Source organism: Miscanthus floridulus, chromosome 8, assembly GCF_019320115.1.
Source record: "Miscanthus floridulus cultivar M001 chromosome 8, ASM1932011v1, whole genome shotgun sequence".
NCBI lineage: Eukaryota > Viridiplantae > Streptophyta > Magnoliopsida > Poales > Poaceae > Miscanthus > Miscanthus floridulus.
In genome coordinates this window covers 91474822-91496066 of record NC_089587.1, presented here as the reverse complement: position 1 = coordinate 91496066, position 21245 = coordinate 91474822, and the positions used below count along the sequence as shown (strand labels likewise).

Sequence of the window (21245 nt, the reverse complement as noted above, 5' to 3'; positions counted from 1 at the left end):
CGTCGCTAGGTTTCCCTTCGCCGTCCCTAGGTTTGCCGTGGCCGGCTGTGTGCTTCTTGCCGCCGCCGGGATTGCCCTGGACTGCTGGCGTCCGTGGCCGGCTGTGTATGTGCTGCTTACTACTGCTTGCATGGTACTGTTCGCATGGTATTGTTTCCTGGTTGTGATGGTTATGATGTTCTAAACATTACTTTCAGATTGTTGGTCGACCTGACTGGTGGCTGGCGGCCTGTGGCTGAAGGTCAGGATGTGGTGCCGCCCTGCTGGGAGGTGCTGCTGACGACCTATGGCTAGGAGATGGTGCCCACCTACTGGGAGGTGGCCACGGCCGGCTGGAACTGCAGGGGCTAGGTCACGACGAAGGAAGGAGGAGCGGCGGCGGCGTCGAAGACTTTCGCGGAGAAAAAAGTGCCCGCAGAAAAAACCCAAGTAGATCCAAATTTTAATTTTTTAGGAGTGAAATATTGGATACTATTGAAGATGGACTTCTTTTTCTCTCCTAATAAACATAGAGTTTTTGGGAGGAAAATTTAGGATCCTCTCGGAGACTCTTACAGCGCAACCCTAGCCTCACGCGCCCGCGTACTCACTTCCAGACGCCAGTGCGTGCGCCCGCGTAGTCGCGTACTCACTTCCACATGCAAGCATAGTACGCAGCCCTGCTATCCTGACGTTCACGAAAATAAAAAAAGTAAATAATTTATTTGAATTGCTATAATTTTTTAATATTATATCTTTTTCAATTCCGTCTACACCGATGTGTTCTATGTGACGAGATGAACAAAACTAGACCCCACTTACATATGTTGTGAAGAATTTTATTTCTTAGCAATTAATGTGTAATACATGATAGAAGATTTATAAAATGAGTTACTACCATATAATACTAAAGTTGCTACTCTAAAAATATACTAAATTTGTTACATAATATGCTCAAGCTCAGGGGCAAAATGTCAAAATGACTTACTATCATGTAATACTAAAGTTGCTACTATGTAATAATAAAGTTATTATACAACCCAATCTACGACTTCTAATCCTAATACTTGCTGCAACCTCTAATCCTAATACTTGTTGCGATCCCTAATCCCAACCCAATCTGCCATGCATGTGTATGTGCTTTTTTTGTGATAACTTATACGTGCAATGGTTACCCTTTTATGGTAACTTATACATTATAGGCATTACCTATGAGGGTGTCTGAAAACCAAAACTAAAAAAACATTAAAAAAAACTTGACTAAAAACTAAAACTAAAAATACACTAAAAAGAAACTAAAAACTAAAAATAAAAATCATTGAAAAAAAAACTCAATTAACTGAAACTAAAAGAAACAATTTGAAAAACTGAAATAATGAAACTCAAACCTCAAAAAACTGAAAAAACAAAAAAAAAGAATAAATTTCCGCGAAAGAAAGAAAGAAGAAAAAAAAAGTAGACGCATGGCGTGGCCAATCTGTGGAAGGACGCTCGCTCCCCGGTGGGCCAGGCCGCATGGTGCGTACCAGGCCGCGAGGGTCGCTCGCCCTTCGCTGCTCCTTGGTCACCTTCCTCGCCGGGCGTGGTGGGTCCTTCCTCTTGGGGGCCCCAGGATAGGCTCTCCCTCACCAACTCGGAGGCGTTCGAGGACGAGCTGTCTGAGCCCTCGCCCATCGCCGCGGTAGATAGGGGGAAGGCGATCCCCGTCCCAGGCCACGGCAGGCGCCGTCGCCGCACCCGTCCATCTGGGTCAGGCTTCATGGCGGCCGCTCGCCGCCAGCAGCCACCTCTCCTGCCGAGCGTGAGCCGTCGCCGTGCCGCTCCCATTGTTGCCGTCGACCGGGGGCCGAGCGGCCACGCCGCGCCCCCGGAATCACCATCGAGCAGGCCACGTCGCAGACACCCCGCCAGCGTCACCACGTTCCCAGGGCCACTTCACGAGTCGACGCAGAGGGGGTCACGCTGGTCGAGAGTAGACGCCGCTGGAGCGCACGGGTCTCGCACCACCGCCCTGTCCCCTTAGCTCTGGTCGGCCTCTGCTTCAACTGTCTGGCCGGAGATCATGTCACCGCTGACTGCCGCTTCCCGTCTCGCTTCCTGTGCTCCATGTGCGCGGGTCACCGCGCGTGCGACTGCAAGCGCGGCCGCCCTCCCGCATGCACCGTCGCTCGAGGCAGGGGTGCGCCACGTCGTCGCCTGTCTCGCCGGCCGCCATCACCATGGCCGCGGTGACTTTGTTTCGGCGGTGGTGCCAACCAGGACTCTGGCGAGGGTGGCGACCCACAACTGGGGCCCAGGTGGGGCCCGACGTTCCAGCACGCGCCGCGCATAGGTTTAGAATGGCGTTCCATCACGCCCCGCACATAGGTTTCCAATTAAAATCCAATGCATACACTGTCTGGTTTAGAATGGCTTAAAAGCTACAACCTGCATAGGTTAAGTCATAGTCCTCAACCTATAATTGTTGGCGCAAAAAATGGATATGAGAACATAGCTTTCGAATAACAACAAATCTAAATATAAGCTATGAGTTCGACTTTGACTTTACCACATTATTTCGGTTGGTTCGAGCAATCCTTGCACAGAAGCCAGCAACATCATGATACGAGTCCGCATCTATTACTTGTATAGTCATAGAGGATAGTGTAGGCAAGGTGCACCCAAGATTCGCAAGCTTATTAAAATATATTTGACAGCATATTTAATTACATCTTTCTTCTCAGGTGCCTTTACTCCCACCTCTGGGATTTGTACAACACCTCTACCCGTCCTAGCGGCGATGGAAAAGCCAATTCGAAATTGGACCAATCGACCATTATCTACATCAAAGCTCTCAACATCCACTCACTCAACCCCGAAATATAAAAGTGTCTCTTCAAGCCAAATGATTGGGTCATTTACTACTGTACATTAAAGAAACACATATATATACCTATTAGAAAAAATATAATGTGTACGAGCGTATTTAAGACATATTAATGTATTAAAACATATATCGTTGCTTACTATGTTTGGATGATTGAACGGTACATCTGACAACCTTGGTTCGAATCCCCAAGCAATACAATAGCCTCAACTCAGAACAATCGGTTTAGGGAGACGTCCGGCCATCTCTTCTCACTAAAGTTAATATATAAAAATTCATATCACTGGAGTCAATATCTGAATTCATACACCAAAATTCATATATTCACAAGAATTTCCCTATATATATCACTGAAGTCAATATTTTTCATATACCAAAATGCATATCACTAAAGTCTACATATTCAAAATTCACATCTGTAAAACCTTATACATCAAAATACATATAACTAGACCCTATATATGTATATATATATACCAATTGCATATCAAATATATATAATATATCACACTAAAGTCAATATATCAAAATTTAATAAGATGAACAATTAGAATGTTCCTAATTCCATATCTATGATATCATAAAAAAACATCTAGCTCCTACTCAGCCCTTGAGTAAATTTTTTTTAGACCTCCAATGCCACTGACGTCTACTTTTAGTGTAACAAAAGCTACCAACAATATAAATTGTCCATTTAAACCTTATGAACAGTATGTTAAGAAAAAAATTACAGTTGCCTGGAGTGCCACTCGGATATGTGCAATGTATATATATACTTGTGTTGTATGTTCAGCGCTCGGTTTCACACAACAGGAAGGGATGAGGCAAGGCGATCGAGGTCGAATACCTGGTGGCAGCAACGAGGGCGAGGCCGAAGACAAAGGCGCCGGTGGAGATGATGTCGAGGCCAGAGACGAAGGTGCTGGTGGAGACAAGGGTGATGGAGCCACGCGCGTCGAAGACGAGGACGAGGTCGAGGCCGACCAGAGACGAGGAAGAGGGCGAGGTCGCGCACGCCGGAGCCGAGGATGAGGGCGACGCTGGCCACCGGAGACGAGGGAGAGGGCGCCACGCGCGCTGGGAAGAGAGGACGAGGACGAGGCCGACTAGATCGAGGATGAGGGCAAGGCCAAGGCCGCGCACGCTAGATCGAGGACGAGGACGAGGCCGACCGGATCGAGGATGATGGCGAGGCCGGCTGCCGGAGACGAGGAAGAGGGCGCTGCCACGTGCGCCAGGGAGATGAGGCCGGACGATGGTAAGGCTAGCTGGATCGAGACAAGGCCGCCCACGCTAGAGCCGAGGATGAGGGAGAGAACAGCCTCCGGAGGCGAGGCTGCACGACCGATCGAGACAGGTGCATGGTGCGGGTGGCGAGCGCGGCCGCATACGAGGAAGAGGGGGCGGGTGGCGAGCGCAGCCGGCCTTGGGGATTGAAGAAGCGCGGCGTGGCGGCGGCGGTGAGTGAAATTTCAGGGAGGAAGAAGAAATAACACCAGTATATATACGGTAGAACCCTACAATCCTGGATTGGGTCACCAACCGGAACTAAAAGGCCTTTAGTCTCGGTTTGTGGCTCAACCCGGGACTAAAGTCAGATTTTGGCGCACGGCGAAACTACTACCTACCCGACAGTTTCGTTTACCTCCCATGCAACAGTTTTTAACATATCCAATGACATAAATGGGCTAAAAATTAGAAATTACGTAGTAAAAAATATAGCTTAAAAAATTGCAATACAAAATTGCTTTCATATACAAAATTGCTTTCGTATCCTTTAAATGTTTAATAACATATGCTATAAATTAGAATTACATTTTAAAAATTTAAATTTCAAATCTAAGAAATTCAAACATAATTTTTCTTGATAAGATGATTTCAAATAAAAAAGTTGTCAACTATAAAGTTGCATAACTTTTCAAAATCTATAACTTTCGTTTTGGTCATTTCTCCATTTGAGGACATTTTAAAAATTCAAATTTCAAATTTTAGAAATTCAAACATTGTTTTCCTTGACAAAATGATTTCAAATCAAAAAGCTGTCAACTACAAAGTTGTGTAACTTTTCGATATCTACAAATTTTATTTTGATCATAAGTAACTATAAGGGGGATGTAAATTTGTGAACAATGTACACTACCGCTTTGTCGGACGAAGAAATGACCAAAATAAAAGTTGTAGATCTTGATTGGTTCTACAACTTTTTTTATGAATTTCCCTGATGAATTCATTTGCTTCTATAAAATGTTGTTCAGCCTAAATCTCACGCAATACTGGATGCCAGCTGTCGTCCTCTAGCCCGTCGTTTCCACGAAATCCCAGGCATACCCCAGTCGCTTAAGAGCTTGTGTGAGAATGGGCTGCAAGTCACATGTAGCATAGGTGAAAACATAGAGCAAAACCTACAAGCGGACAAACAAAAAATATCTGGAAACACTCATATAATAATAAGAATAAATAAACACTACTATCATATCAGACACGACGTACCACATCCATATGGATGAATGTCGCATATCTCTCACTTACTCGTGGCATATCGAGACTATGCTGACGTAAAGCTTCTATCTTCAAGGACGAGAAATCAAACATATGGTAGCCAATTCGCTCAATTGTTTGCAAAGAAAGCAGCACGGCATCGATCTGGGCGCCTATCTTGGTCGGCGACTGTCGTCCAGTCTACATGATGTCCTGGCGCACCTCATTATTGTACCTAATGGGGATGTCGAAGGCGAGATTGCATGTCCATAACTCTCCTCCTTCACCATTCACGATCTCACTTGTCGTCGTCTCGAAGATGTCCCATACCCCGAGGAGCCATAGTGCTGCTTCCAGCCACTTGATCGGTTTTATAGTTTGTGACATATGCAGCAATCATGTTATGAATGAATTTATATATGCAAAAATTATATTAGCACACAAAACTTAAAACATTCCATACTATTGATGGCTCTAGGTGACGTGGAACAGCCCTATCTAGCGATAGCGCGAATGGAAGATCACCAGGGTGGAAACCTGGTTCCTATGGCTGGGGAAGTCCGCCGCCATTCATCGTAACTAAAAAACTGAAAAAATGTCCCAATAAATATAGAACCCACCATATAAATATAGAAACATATAAAAAATAAATCATCAAGATATATATATATATATATATATATATATATGCTAAGTAAACTTAAACATTTTGCACATATTTTTTGGCACAATAGCCATTTTGGTCCCTCAACTATTACTCGAGGCTCAATTTCATCCCTTACCTTTCAAAATGGCCATTTAGATCCTTAAACTTTAGTTTTAGGCTCAATTTCATCCTACAACTATGAAGATGTTCGTTTCAGTCCTCAAATTTTGCATTTTGAGCTTAATTTCATCCATAAACTATCAAAGTGCATTTAACTTTTATTTTCAACTCAATTTTGTCTATTCAAAAAGAAAACTTTATATTTTAGGCACAATTTCATCCATAAATTATCAAAATTATAGATCTTCTATTGTTTTCAATATATCCATGTATTCTTAAAGAATAAGTAGTGTTCGATGCAACTGTAATTGCTCCCATAAATATCATTTATTCGGATATATATAAATGGTACCATTATAAGGTAACGCTAAAAATAACCGCTTGAAATTATTAATGGCCACGAAAGAGTTTTTGGATGAATATTATTTTTCTATCTACAACCGCTGGTGGTTTTGGAGCTAACCAGGTGCAACAGTGCAACGTTCCACATAGAACGTAGACAAAGTTAAGTTGAAAATAAAAGTTTAAAGAACAAAATACATTTTGATAGTTTATAAATGAAATTGATCACAAAATACAAAGTTTGAGGACTAAAATGATCATCTTCATAAATCTTGGATGAAATTGAGCCTAAAAGTAGAGTTTGAGGACTAAAACGATCGTTTTGAAAGTTCAGGGACTTAACTGAGCCTCGAGTAATAGTTGAAGGATCAAAATGGCTATTCTTCCTAATTTTTTAATGATTATTAACTCTCATCAAGAAATTGTGTTGCTAACAAAGATCTAGAAAATAATAAATGTTTAAGGCTATGTAGAAATGATGTATAAATAAAAATAAAATCTACCATTATTATTCCTAATCTAAAAAACCACACATTTGAATATTTCTATGCTTATTACTAAAGCATAAAACGATCTACATTATTAGCAATGAAAGATTAAAAGATGAAGTTGCTAACCTTTAGAAGATTGAAGATGAAGCCGGCGGCTGAGAGCAAGAACTTGCTCCCCCAAGCAAGAACATGGATGAACAAGCAAAGACCAAAGATTTGACCTGTGTCTCAGGCTAGGGGGACAGTGGAAGTGGGTATATATAGGTGGAGACCTTTAGTCCTATTTGGTGGAGCCTACCGAGACTAAAGGATCAACCTATAGTCCCGATTGGAGCCAAAACCCTAGATAAAAGGCTAGCGGGACCTTTATTCTAGGTTGGAAGGTTCCAACCGGGTTGAAAGGCAAACTTTAGTCCTGGTTTGAACCACAGACTGGGACTAAAAGTCTCTGCTGCAAAAGCCTGCTGCACTATCCGTTGGGTAGGGGATTCTAGTCCTGGTTGGTGTTTATAACCGAGACTAAATCTACTATTATTTTCGGACCAAATACTGGTCGGGACTAAAGCCAAAAACTAAAAATCTGTTCTCTACTTGTGTTAGCTTTGAGCGGGCATGCCAGTGGTGGACAGTAGGTGGTGCCCGCGGTGACAAGGCACATGAGTGAGGTGGGCACACTGAAGGTGGGCGATAGGCAAGCAGAGTACGGACTGGTAGAGCAGCAGCGGACATGGACTGCCACGTCGGCAATTAAGTGGCTGGCCAGGACATGTTGTGACCCGTTAGGACGTGTAGCGTGGATCCTAGTAGGGATGAAAACGGTATGGATATTTTCTGACCGTATTTGAAACCGAATCCGTTTAGAGGGGTTGAGATCTGTCCATATCCGAGTCCGGATATCCAACATCCGATACTGTATCCGTATTCAAATACTCAAATCGCATATTTGACACCTGCTTTTTATTTGCCAAGAAGGTAGCATCACTACTGGATTCAGGTTCTTTGCCGAGTGCCTGAGGCACTCGGCAAAGGCCAAATTGCACTCAGCAAAGCCTTTGCTGAGTGCGGCACTCGACAAAGAACACATGGCAAAAAATTGATCGACAAAGCCCTCTTTGCCGAGTGTCTTTTATCGGACACTCGGCAAAGGCTTTGCCGAGAGCCCCGGGGGCACTCGGCAAAGAAAAGCGACCGTCACGGCGCTGGCCCTGTTGACGGTCGCTTTGCCGAGTGCCAACCCTGTAGGCACTCGGCAAAGATTTTTTATTTTTTTTGAAAAATTTCTTTGCCGAGTGCCCTCTATCCGGCCCTTGGCAAAGATGTTTTATTTTTTTCTAAAAATTCTTTGCCAAGTGCCCCCTGGCCGGCGCTCAGCAAAGTTTGAATTTTTTTTTAAAAAAATCTTTGCCGAGTGGCCTCTGGCCGGCACTCGGCAAAGTTTGAATTTTTTTTAAAAAAAAATTCTTTGCCGAGTACCATGGTCATGGCACTCGGCAAAGCTGGAAAAATGGTTTTCCGAGCACCCATTTTTCTAGCTTTGCCGAGTGCTGTGACCATGGCACTCGGCAATGGGGTCCTTTGTCGAGTGCAACACTCGGAAAAGTGACCCAAAACGGCAATTTTTAATTTTTTTCATTCCATCAAGACAAATAAATTCATACAAACATATATCACATATATATCTCATCCATCACATATATATCTCATCCATCCACACATCTATCCGCACATATCACATCCATCACAATATATATCACATATATAATAATAAGTGCTTAAGTCCATCCAAATAAATCCATAAGTCCATCATAAGTCCATCAAAGTCCACAAGTGCATCACAAGTATATCACAAGTGCATCACCAAGTGAACAACAAATGAAAAAAATACGACGTGCACTCATCTCGGCCACTGCGACTGTGGTGAAGGCCTAGCTCCATCATTCGGAGGTGCATGAGGTGGATTATTTGAACCACCGTCAGATAGAGACTGCACAAAGGAGAAAAGATTGCATGCGAGACAAGATTATTTGGATAGCTAATCTAGGAAGATAGAGGCCATACAAGCAAAGCACAAGCGAAAGTAAAAAACTTTCATACTCACAGGAGTAGCTGCAGCTGCAGGACGCGGAGGCAGAGGTGGAACTAACAACCCAGCTGGCATAGAGAAGCCCACACGTTGCCCAAGCCCTTGTAGAAACTTCGTAATGTCCGTCAGCCTCTACACCTGGGCCTATCGCTTGGCCCGCTTAGCCTCCAGCTGGGCCGCCATCCTCTGCTGCCCGACCTCCATCTCCTGACGTTACCTCATTTCTTGTTCCAGCCGGGCCTGCAATATTTCACTCCAATATTTCAGTAATGTAAAGCTAATTAAGGTGTGTAAAGATCAATGTATGACGAGTAAAACAGAAATAACCTCGAGTGCGTCGACCCGGTGCTGTGCAGCGGTCGGCCGTGTGCGAATGGTCGGGCTCTCGCTCGTGCTCCATGCTCAGATCTAGGAGAGAGGGATAGTAGAGGCCGTGTCGATGACGCCATCGCCAAGCCAGAACCACTCATGCTTCTTGCCTTGCCCTGCCCTCATGATGGCCTCTCCATCGAAGTCCTGGGTGCTCGGATTGTGGTATGGCCCATGGAGCGGCCTCGCCACCTCAGTGTACTCAATTTTGGCTTTATTTCTACATTTTTTGCGAAGAGTCTTCAGACATCTCTCGATTGGATAGCACCAACGGTCCTGCACGCCCCCCCCCCCCAATCCGTGCCTCATACAGGAGGTGCACAATCAAATGTTGCATCGGCAAGAAGCAGTCGAGTGGAAAGATCTCCAACTTATAGAGCAACATGAGTGCCGCTTTTTCCAAGTCATCAATGATGGTCCGAGAGAGCTCTTTGGCAAAAAGCTAGCAGAATAAGTAGCTCAACTCTGCCAGCACTTACCAGACATGCACCGAGACATAGCCTCAAACTATCGTCGAAAGAAGCCGCCCAATCCATATGTGGTAGTCATGACTCTTCATCCCATTGACTCGTAGAGTGCCTAAGTTCACTCCCCTCTTTAGATTCGCTGCATACCCATCAGGGAACATTAGTGTCTGGATCCATTCAAGTACTTCCCTCTTTTGGTCCTTTTTCAAGACAAAATCAGCCTTAGGCCTTCTCTAGGTCTTGCCACGACTAGGAGGCTGTATCTCTTGATTTGGTCTATCGCACAACGTTGTCAGGTCCACTCTAGCCTTAGGGTTATCCTTAGACTTTTCAGTGTCCATGAGTGTTGCCCAAAGTGCCTCAGTGACATTCTTTTTAGTGTGCATTACATCAATGTTATGTGGTAGAAGAAGGTCATCGAAATAGGAGAGCCTCGTCATGCCCGAGATATGAGTCCACATATGTTGCTCACCGTGTCCCACAAAACCACCTTCTTCATTAGGCACGAGAGCATCTATCTGAGCATGAACCTTGGCACCAATCATCATCCGCGGTGCAGGGTCTATCACTTTGACACCTTTCATAAAGTTCTTGATGTCTTATCTGAATGGATGGTCAAGAGGTAGTAATTAACGATGTCTATCGAACGACGAATACTTGCCACCCTTCTGCAACCAAATGAACCTCACACCTTCCTTGCATATTGGACATGGGAACTTCCTATGAACACACCAGGCACAGAATATCCCATACGCTAGGAAGTCTTACAGGGAGTAGTGGTACCAAACGTGTATTTTGAAGGTTGTCTTTGTAGCTCGATCGTATGTCCATACCCCTTCGTTCCAAGCATGGACCAATTCATCAAACACGGGCTCCATGAACACACCCATATTACTCCATGGGTGTCTAGGAATTATCAACGACAAGAATACGTTATATCGTTGAAAGGAGACACCGGGGGGAGATTAAGGGGGATAACGAATCCGGGCCAACATGTGTATGGGGCAGCCATCATTTCATAAGGATTGAACCCATCTGTTGCCAACGTGACACGTACATTATGAGCCTCATCTGCTTTGTCACAATGTTTGTCATTAAAGCGGATACAAGTTTCACCATCGGATGGATGTACCATCTTATCAGGATTGTACCGTTTGCCATTTTTGTGCCATGTCATCTGTTTCGTGTATTCCTCGGTCATGTATAGCCATTGGATCCTCGGTAGGAACGGAAGGTACCGTAGGATTTTTATGGGGATCATAAGTTGCCTCTTCTGGCCATCATTAGAGTTTACCTCCAGGTACCTGGAGGATTTACACTTTGGATAGAACTTTGCATGCTCGTGTTCTTTCCTAAATAGGACGCACCCCTTCGGTCAAGCATGTATCTGCTCATATGGCATCTTAAGTGCACGAAGGAGTTTCTGTGACTCATACATGCTCTTTGGCAGAATGTGGCCCTCCGAAAGCAGGGTGCCAATCATGGCCAACATCTTATCGAAGCCTTCTCGACTCAAGTTTAACTCGGACTTCAACCCCATTAAGCGTCTAATGGCATCCAGTGGAGACACCGTTGACTGATCGTGAAGGGGTTTCTGTGCCGAGTCCATCATGTCGTAGAACGCTTGTGCGGCTGCCTCCATCTCCTCCTTCTCACGTCCCTCATCGAACTATCCTTGGTGAAAGTCATCTAACATGTCTGCTACCCTAACATCAGCATCAAAAGCCTCCACCCGTGGTCTCACCACCTCCTCTCTCATACGATGGGCTTCACCATGGTGGACCCACCGGGTGTAGTCCGGCATAAATCCATTCTTCACAAGATGTTTACCCATTTCCACCTTATTTACCCTTCTCCTGTTTCCACATTTGTTGCAGGGACACAAAACTAGGCAATGTCCTTTAGCAGCCTTGCCAAATGCATTGTTCAAGAAAGCATCAGTCTTGTTCATCCATTCCATGGTGTAATCACTCTGACTTCTCCAGCCCGTGTACATCCACTGACGGTCATCCATCCTCTAACATATGTATCAGCGAGTAATGTAACCATCAATTGCATCTACATGGTGTTCCTACTATCTAATAGGTGAGGATAGGTTCTAATCCCACCCGCGGATGTGTAGATGAGGTTAGTTTGCATGCTCTACTCCTATCCGAGACAGAATTTCGACAGCACCTCCCCGCTGTTCTCCAGATACACGTCCTGCTAAAGAAAAGTGCGTATCCGGAGAACAACAGGGAGGTGATACCGAAACTCTATCTCGGACCGGAGCAGACCATGGAAACTAACCCATCTACGCATCCGCGGGCTATCTAAAAAACATGGACAATCCGAAACAGATACGGTCATAGATATGCAAAGATCTGCATACCTCCAACCGTATCTCTTTCGAATAGGAGACGCCTAACTAGGTTACGCGATCTACGACCATGATACGGAAAGAGGGGTTATACCTAGGGTGGCGGCGGAGTCAAGCTAGCGAGGTCGTGGCGGGTCGGTGCAGTGGCGACGTGACGTGGTGCAGGCAGACCGGCACGGCGACGGGAACTTCGACTCGGCTCTGATGGGCTCTTCTCTACAAAAATTGAACAAAATACTGTCATTTTAAAAAAATCGGCAGAACCACCCCTGCACAGTGAGGTTTCCAAAACCTACAAAAAAACAACAGCACGATGACCAACAAGCACATATGTCTCAAAAGAAGCCATGTAGTTTGGATATCAATTCCATGCAGAAGAATATATCTAAGTAGTACCACTACTTCTACTACTACTTCCACTATTGCTACTACTACTACCACTAGTTCTACTACTACTACCACTACTATTGCTACTACTACTACCACTAGTTCTACTACTACTACTACCACTAGTTCTACTACTACCACTACTTCTAATACTACTACTACCACTAGCACTACTACTACAACTATCACTACCAAGACAACAACAAGAGAGTGAGCATACCTGACGGGCACCAGGGGTAGGGGCGGGCAGCGTCGGGGTCGGGGTCAGCATCGTACGTGACAACGTGCACGAAATCTTCTGAAATTTTTATCATAGCCTCCACATACGATATCACGACATCTCAACAAGTTTCATGATTTTCGGACTTCGTTTGCTTTTTATAGAATTTAAAAACACTTCACACGCAAGTTCGCGGTCATGTTTCGTAAACAAGATGTCTGAAATTTCGGGTCCGTTCCTGGATACGGCCTCACGCTACACTCTGTAACATGACTATCATTTTTTGAATCATTAAATTCCATTATTCGTACCACGTGCATTTCAAATTTATATTTTTAAAAAAAATTCAAGTAAACGAAATAAAGTAACTAAATATATAAAAAAGCAACAAAAAAATCCCCAAATTCTAACGAGGAGTTCCTGTTACTTTAAAAGGGCTGCACAAAAAATTTAGAGGCCAAAAACAAAAAAAAACTTTGCCGAGCGCCGAGGCATGGCACTCGACAAAGGGGGTCTTTGCCGAGTGCCAAGAATAAGGCGCTCGACAAAGAGGTTTTTTGAATTTTTTTAGAAATTTCCTCTTTGCTCTTTATCGAGTGCCTTCACAGGGGCACTCGGCAAAGATATTTCAAAAAAAATGTAATTTCTTTAATTTCTCCCTTTGCCTAGTGCCGAAGCTGTTAGGCATTCGGCAAAGACATTTCAAAAAATATTGAATATTAGTTGAGCGTCATGTCAGGGGCACTCGGCAAAGTATTTTTCAAAAAAAAAATTTGTCGAGTGCCTAACAGCAGACACTCGGCAAAGAAGGACGTGGCCGAACACTGTTACGCGGGGCAGCCTATGTCGAGTGCCGCACTTTTGCCGAGAGCCTGGCACTCAGCAAAGAAGTCCTTTGCCGAGTGCCCTTTTTTGCTGAGTGCCCGGCACTCGGCAAAGAATTTTTTGCTGAGTGCCCAGCACTTGGCAAAGAATTCTTTGTCGAGTGTCCGATTTTTGACACTCGGCAAAGCAGTTTGGACTCGGCAAAGTCCCTGTTTCTAATAGTGCATTCTGACGATCGACTGACTTTCTATCGATCGCCTCCCTACCTATCACCCTCCACTTTCTCTTGCAATCCAATTTGCTTAGGAGCAACCTTTTATCTTTTTTGTAAGCACCAATTACATTTTTTCCCAACCTCTTAACAAGGCCCTGTTTAATTGGTCGGGCTCATTTGGGTTCCGGCTCCATGCTGCGGTACCGGTCTACCGGAGGAGGCTAGTGAAAGTTGCTGGTGTAGGAGTAGTCGAAGCTGTAAGAAGCCGTGCAAAACATGCCGTAAGTATTGGCGAAATATAGTAGAGCAGAAGCTTACCTGAGATGTAATAGGGGTGGTTAGTCATGCTGTTTTTTATGGTCGTTTCTGGAGTTAAACTCTGCCAGTTTAGTTTTGCTTGGTAGTTGCTAGTCGGATGTTCACCGACTGCCAGTTGGGATTGGGCGCCCTTTGGGCAAACTGTACTGTAAATTGTTTGGTCTTTTGATAATATTTGAAAGGCCGGGGCATAATGCCCTTGAACTCTAAAAAAATATATATAGTAGAGCATGAAGCTGATTTCATCGTACAAACAAGATGAGCAGACTAAACGATAGACATCTGACTATAGTTTCTGATGCGAGACGGTACGAGAGACAAATTATCAGTCCAACATTGGTACAAACATATACTGAAAAACTTTACGTATGCGGCCTTCAAATTCCTGCGGGGAGGTCCTTGTATTGTGACGCCACTAGACGCAGGTGGTTTCTCCTCCTCATCGTCGTACCAACCACCGTGTCCATGTCGAGCTCATCCGGACGCATCCCATCGGGCAGGCTCCAGTCGAAGTAGTAGAGAAGCCGCACAACTAGGAGCTCAAGCACGGCGAGACCAAAGGTATTCCCAGGACACATCCTCCTGCCGCTGCCGAACGGGATGTACTCCAACTGCGAGCCGACGTAGTCCGCCGCCGCACTGGCGCTGCTCACGTCGAACCGCTCCGGCCTGAACTCGTCCGGGTCCTGCCAGTGCTCGGGGCTCCTCGCTAGCGCCCACGCGTTGACGATGAGCTTGGAGCCCTTAGCCACCTCGAAGCCACCAATGTCGCAGGCCTCTGGCAGAGGCGAGGAAGGAGGAGCGGCAACACCGGGTGCAACCTCAGGCCCTCCTTGATCGCCATCCTTGTGTAGCTGAGCTTGCTGATCTGCCCCTCGTGGTCTTGCGGGCTCTTGCCGTCCAGTGCTCCGCGGACCTCGGCTTGTGCCCTGGTCATCGCCTCAGGTGTCCTAATGAGCTCCGACATGATCCACTCCGCTTGTGCCCTGGTCATCGCCTCAGGTGTCCTCATGAGCTCCGACATGATCCACTCCGCGGTTGACGACGTCGTCTCTGTCCCTCCGCCGAACATGGATCGGTGAGCAAGGATGGATAATGGATTATATGTACAAGAAAGACATATGCATGGTTCCATCACTACAAGCCATGCATGCATGCATTTCAGATTTTCAGCACACTTACAAATAAGACGGCTTTGATACTTGTCGTGCTGATGGCGGTCTCTGGCTCCTCGTCTCTGATCCTAAGCAAGACACCCAGAAATCCGAGGTCGTCATGTCCGTTCGCTGTCGCCGTCTCCGCTTGCCGCCGTGCCTCACATTCAGCGATGATCTTGTCAAATATGGCGTCCAGCTGCCGGCGTGCTCGCCACAGCCGGCGCGTCAACCCAGTAACGACGTCTACAAACCACAGAGACGGAAAGAGGTCGCCCGCACAGAACCCGCTGCTATACTTCACCGCCACGTCAGCGACCACCATGAGCTCGCCGGAGCCGCACAGCCGGCCGAACACGGCCTTTCCGGTGATCGCGACGGAGCACGACAAGACCAGCCTTCCGAGATTGACCGGCTCGCGGCGTCGGCTGGCGGAGCCGATCTCCCTAACCAAGGAAAGTGTCTCGGTGTCCCGGACAGGCGCGAGCTGCCGCACCCTGTGCGCGCTGAGGAGCTTGGAGGTGCAGAGCTTGCGCAGCGTCCTCCAGCTGCAGTACGCACCGTACGGCGCGAAGCCGACGTCCATGTATCCGTAGAGGATGATCTCCGCCGCGAGCAAGTTCGGCCGGGATGCAAAGGTGAGGTCATTGTCCCGGAGCACCTCCTGCGCCGCCGCGGGCGAGGAGATCACGACGGCGTCGACCTGACCCAGCCGCAGATACATGACCGGGCCGTGCTTCCTGGCCAGGTCACGTAGCGCGACATGCGGCTGCGACGTGACGAGGTCGAGGAGATTCCCGATCAACGGGAGACGCCATGGACCTGGAGGCTGCTGCTTCTTGGAACCTGGTGAAGGTTTAAGTGAACACAACACGAGGATCACCGCTGTAACGAGAGCGAGGAAGAGGAGGGTAACTGCGTTTAGCTCCATGTACATGGCTTACTTTGGTTTCCTGTTTTTTTGGTGAACAACAGCCACACATATATAATGGCGTTTTTTAAGCTTGGCCACTTCGACGCAGTATATGTGTCTCAGTCTGACCCATCGGCTTCATAAACACTTGAATAGTATTGCTCGCACATGAACAACTCATCTTTTTTTTCTTTGAGTATTGCCGCGGAGATGGGTTTTAGATGGAAAATAGAAAACGGCATAAAAGTGAGACTCTGAGGAGACAATTGGTTAGGTACATTGAGTCTAGCGATCCAGTTTTGGAACTGTCGGTGCAGAAAGTAACCAACAAGTAAATATTTGTAGTTTTGCCGTACGTTGTGATCGGAAGTGGCCTAACACTCAATGACATAGGGTTTATACTGGTTCAGGCAACGCGCCCCTACGTCTAGTTTGAGTCGGTCGGTGACTTTATTCCTGAGCCCAGGTGCTCGAAGATTGCAGTGAGGTTACAAACGAGAAGGAGAAAAATGGAGAGTACAAGAGGTCTGGTCGGGCTCCGGTCGGAAGGGCCGAGAGTGACGGGAGCCCCGCTATGGGCTAAGTGTTCAAGCGTGTGCTTGAGATTCGAACCTGACGGTTCTGTGGTTGTGAACTAATGAACTTGATCGATCTAATGAATCTGGGATCACTTGAATGTTGGGAGAGAACACATCCCCTTTTATAAGGGGATGGCCTTACAAGTGAGAGGGAATATATGCTTCTAAGCCTTATTGCCCATGCCGGCGGGTACAGGATGATGGTAGACGCCCGCAACATTGTTGGATGTCGGATGCACATGGGAGGCTGCGTCGTTTTGTTCGGGTATGGCAGATGTCGGTACCTGTTATACTGTTGATGTCAGGAGGCATGTGAGAAATTTCACCATGTTCACTCGATACAGTAAATGCCGACGCTCACAACACTGTCGATGCCCAGAGGCATATGGGGGGGCTTACCGTAAGGGAGTTAATGGCGCCCACAATATTGTAGGGAAAATATCTGCGCCTACAACACTGTTTGTGTCAGGGAGGTTGCAGAGTACTGTTTCTGCAGGTGTACATGGTACGGTCCCTGGTATCGTGGTTTGACTTGTGCGCCTTGCCTTGCTTTCTCCGTTCGAACCCTGGTCCTTTCCGAGCGGGCGTCCCCGGTCGGTTGGTCCAAGCCTTTGTTGGGAAGCCGGTCCGCGAGGGACTCCGGGTTTATGAACCCGACAGGAACCTTTTCATAGTGAGAAGTCTAGTATAGTGTGGTTGATCTCTGGGATGATAAGGCCACAGGTCTTGATGGAAGTTTCTTGCGCATTAAATAAGCTGATGTGGCATAGTTTAAATAAAGAGAGAGATGAAAATAGTTTCATGGCATGAAATGAGTTTCATGGTGATAAAACTTATTTACACAGCTTCCAACATTAGGGAGTCTTGGAAATAGAGCTATGAAACTCTCAAGAAGACAAATGCACGTTGAGGAGACTGTAGATGGAAATTTATTGACCTCGATCTAGCTGGAGGTGGAACAATTAGCTTCTATACTATTTAACTGACGAGGAGGCCGGATTTCTTAATTTGGCAATTTTACTAAAGTGGGATTTACTCCTCCCAATCTTTGTAAAATGTCATTACCTTGAGAGGCATTTTTCCTATTCATAGTTCAGCAGTGAGGGACTTCGAAATTCCAGGTGCTGACTAGAGATAATCTACAAAAGAGAAAGAGAATAGAGGACAGAACCTGTCTTTTTCTGTTGTGAGTTGGAATTGGAATTAATCTTGTCAACACTTATTTTTGAACTGTGTAGTAGCTAAACAACTTTGAATAATTATTTTCTAAGTTCTGAAAGTTAAAATAGGAAATACTTTCGTTTTTATTGGAACCATGTGACACGTCCACATCAGCGATCCGCGTGATGGATCAAGGATCCAACGATTGCTGGCCACAAGGCGCAGCAGGACCCACTTTATCGTAAGAGCAAACTCTAGTAGAGCCTTACTTTAACCCCTATACCTAAATAGGAGGGCTGAGACCTAAGGAAAAAAAAAATTGCTCAGCAGGATCCCATTCGAACCCCGAAATTTAGGTAGGTGGGGGCTCTAGGCCAAGCCCCCAAAGGGCGGTTTCCCTCTGTTTCTTCCCCGCGCGCTCGCCTTCTTTCGCTCGCGCTGCCGTTTTCCCCGTGCACGACTTCCCGGCGGTGGCCGCGACAAGCCCAACGCGCACGCAGGAGAAGCAGGAGGTACCACGCGGCTCCGACGGCGAGGCGAGTGTGGCCTGCAACAGCCACCGCCGCCGAGCCTCGCCCTCCCGATCCCCAACCTCGACTCCGATGCGGACGCCGACGCCAGCGCCGGCAACGGCCGCCGCACCCCTTCCCCGAGGCGTCACGGGGAACGAGTAAGCCGCGCCCACCGGCCTCCGCGCAACCTTCCCCGCGAGGACCCGACGCCTTGCGAGGACGAGCTGCGCTGCCGCCTCTTCCCTGCGAGGACCCGACGCCTTGGCTGGATGAGCGGATCCGCTTCCTCGATGCCGCGCGATGAGCCTCCTGGGAGCAGCGGGATCGCGAATCGCGGCTGCGGTCCTGTGATTAGCTGCGCAGGTGCATGAAACGGGGTGTGGGCGCGGTCAGCCAGGCTGGGACAGGTGGGGGCCCAGCCTTCAGCGGGAAGGGAGAAAGGGCAGTGGGCCCGGGCTGGGCTGCTGGTTTTCGTAAACTGGCGCGTGGCTCGGTGCAGGTGGGGGCCGGGGCTGCAGCGCCTGTCGGCAGTGGGCGCGTGTGCGCGGGAACGGCGCGGGCGCTGCACGAAATGGCGGGCAGCTCCACAGGGGCCTTGATTGCAAGGGCTAAAGTTTAGCCGTCCGATGTTTCGATGTAATTAGGAAAACTAAACATAAATTAATTATAAAATTAATTACATAAACCTAGGGCTAATTCGCGTGATGAATATATTAAACCTAATTAATCTATGATTAACACATGGCATCACAAGCGCTAATCATGAATTAATTAGGCCTAACGCAGTGGCTTCACTGGTGGCTTTGTCAGGCCAACCAGGCTCCGTTGCCAGCATGTGCAAAATTTAGGTGCTCTAAGACAGGCTCCGATGGTTCCAAATAGCTAGTCTCGCAATAACTCTATTGGCTATTAAGGAGAGATTATATAGACAGCGACTCCCAAATAGCTAATCTAGTATGATTTTCTAGAAATAACTCTCTCACAACTCACGTAACTCTACACTAAAGTGTTTATTTTTTATTATTTCTAAGTCTCCTGCTATTTACAAATTGTGATTGAGGACGCAAGGTGTCGGTGGGACTTACAGACGCTCGTATTACCTCAGGAGAGAGACAGACGTCAACAAGAGAGAGTGAGATAAAAATGGTGTCAGGTTTTTTAGACTTTGGTATGTGCTTGGAGTGGACTAGTAGTCCTAGCTAACCTATGTCTACGTGGAGCAGAAAAAGTTTCTAAAGCCATACTAAAGTCTGTTCGATTGGCTGGTTCGTATCATTGCTGGTTCGTTTATGTGAGAGAGAAGTACTGCTGACTAGTTTACGTAAATAGTAGCCATGTGAGGGGGCTGGCCAGCCAGCCCCAGCCCAGCGATCAGGCTCTGCGTTGGTGAAGCCCTTACACCCAAAGCAAATTAAAAACTAGTCCCTCAGTCTCAAATTCACTTTAGTGTTCTACATCAAACTTGTACAACTTTAATAAAATATATAGAAAAATATTAGAAAATACAATATCAAATGTTTCATTAAAATCTATCGTTAAATGATAGTGTATTATTTAGTATTATGAAAAATAACAAATTTATCTGTAAGCATCGTCAAAGTTAGAAATCCTCGAATTGAGACGAAACTAAATAACTAATAATTTTGGACAGAAAGAGTTTTGAGCATGGTCAAAGCTGGCAGCTTGGTGAGCGGTTCACACAGATCAAGACCCTCTTTGACTGGACTTCTAAGGGCAGTCCGAGTGCTTGAAATTACGTTTCCATGGTGACCACCTCAGAAAAAAATCATCTACAGAAACCATCCTACATAATGAAGGGGTCTTCACGTAATAAATGTTGGTGTTTTCTCTCTCTTGTCCCTTCCTCTCTCGAATGCTCTCTCCTCCGGTGCGAGCGCGGTGGCACAGGCGATTATGCTCGCCTACGCAGTGCTATTGCGATAGGCTGCGCTAGGAGGAGCCGTTTTGACATTCGACAGGTAAATCGTGGCTTCTCCGCTGTTTGGCACAGCTCCTTGCAGCTCCTCCACGGTATAGCGATATTGTAGCAGGGAGCCGGTGAAGCTGTAAATCGTGGCTTCTCTGATTCCTCCTCTTTGTAGTTCATTTTTCTTCTTGAAAAACAAAATAACTCCTTGCTACAGTAATGCTACCGAAAATGAGAGCAGCCTGGAGCTGCACTAAAGGGGCCACGTTAGGATTTGAGGCTCCGGTAGAAGGGCTTCAGCTCCAGCAAGGGAGTGCGCGGAGCGGAACCGCACCAAGCAGCCCCGTTGTAGTACTTGACGACCCGAATCTGCAATATACAGTGACCGAGATATTAGGCCGTCCACAATGTGGGTGCTGCCTACTACTGTTCCTACCTGACACAGGGTGAATTCAGGCACCACTCTTTCTGACCTGCAGTGTGTGAGAAAACATGGCAACGGTCCTCTTTAGCTGTACTGGTACCCACGTGAATAAAGTAATGCAACTTTTCCCTCTGTCTGCACAGTCACAGCAACATTTATACCGGCTTGGATGACGCGGTGAGCCAGAAAAAATAGTTTTTTATGTTTCAAGCAGCGACGCAAGTACGTTCTTCGCTCCCAATTTTCTTGGCGTCGCTGAGAGTTGGCTTCGCTCGCTGCAACGGGGAGAGCGGTGCCAGATTCTTCTCTCTTCTTTAGGCAGCACTCAAGCCATACATTGTGGAGGGCCTTAGGCTATCCACACTCGTCGACCTATATTTTCATCTTTAAAAAGGAATATTCTATCCTAGTC

At 46.6% G+C, this 21245-nt stretch overlaps 1 protein-coding gene across 1 annotated transcript; it reads right to left on the bottom strand.

Moving 5' to 3' along the window:
* Window positions 1-14541: 14541 nt before the first annotated feature.
* Window positions 14542-16249, bottom strand: LOC136472920 (cytochrome P450 CYP99A1-like). The gene is given in 4 exon segments (XM_066470620.1): window positions 14542-14945; window positions 14948-15150; window positions 15208-15239; window positions 15347-16249. Coding segments are annotated over 4 exon segments (1542 nt in total).
* Between the last annotated feature and the right edge of the window lie 4996 nt (window positions 16250-21245).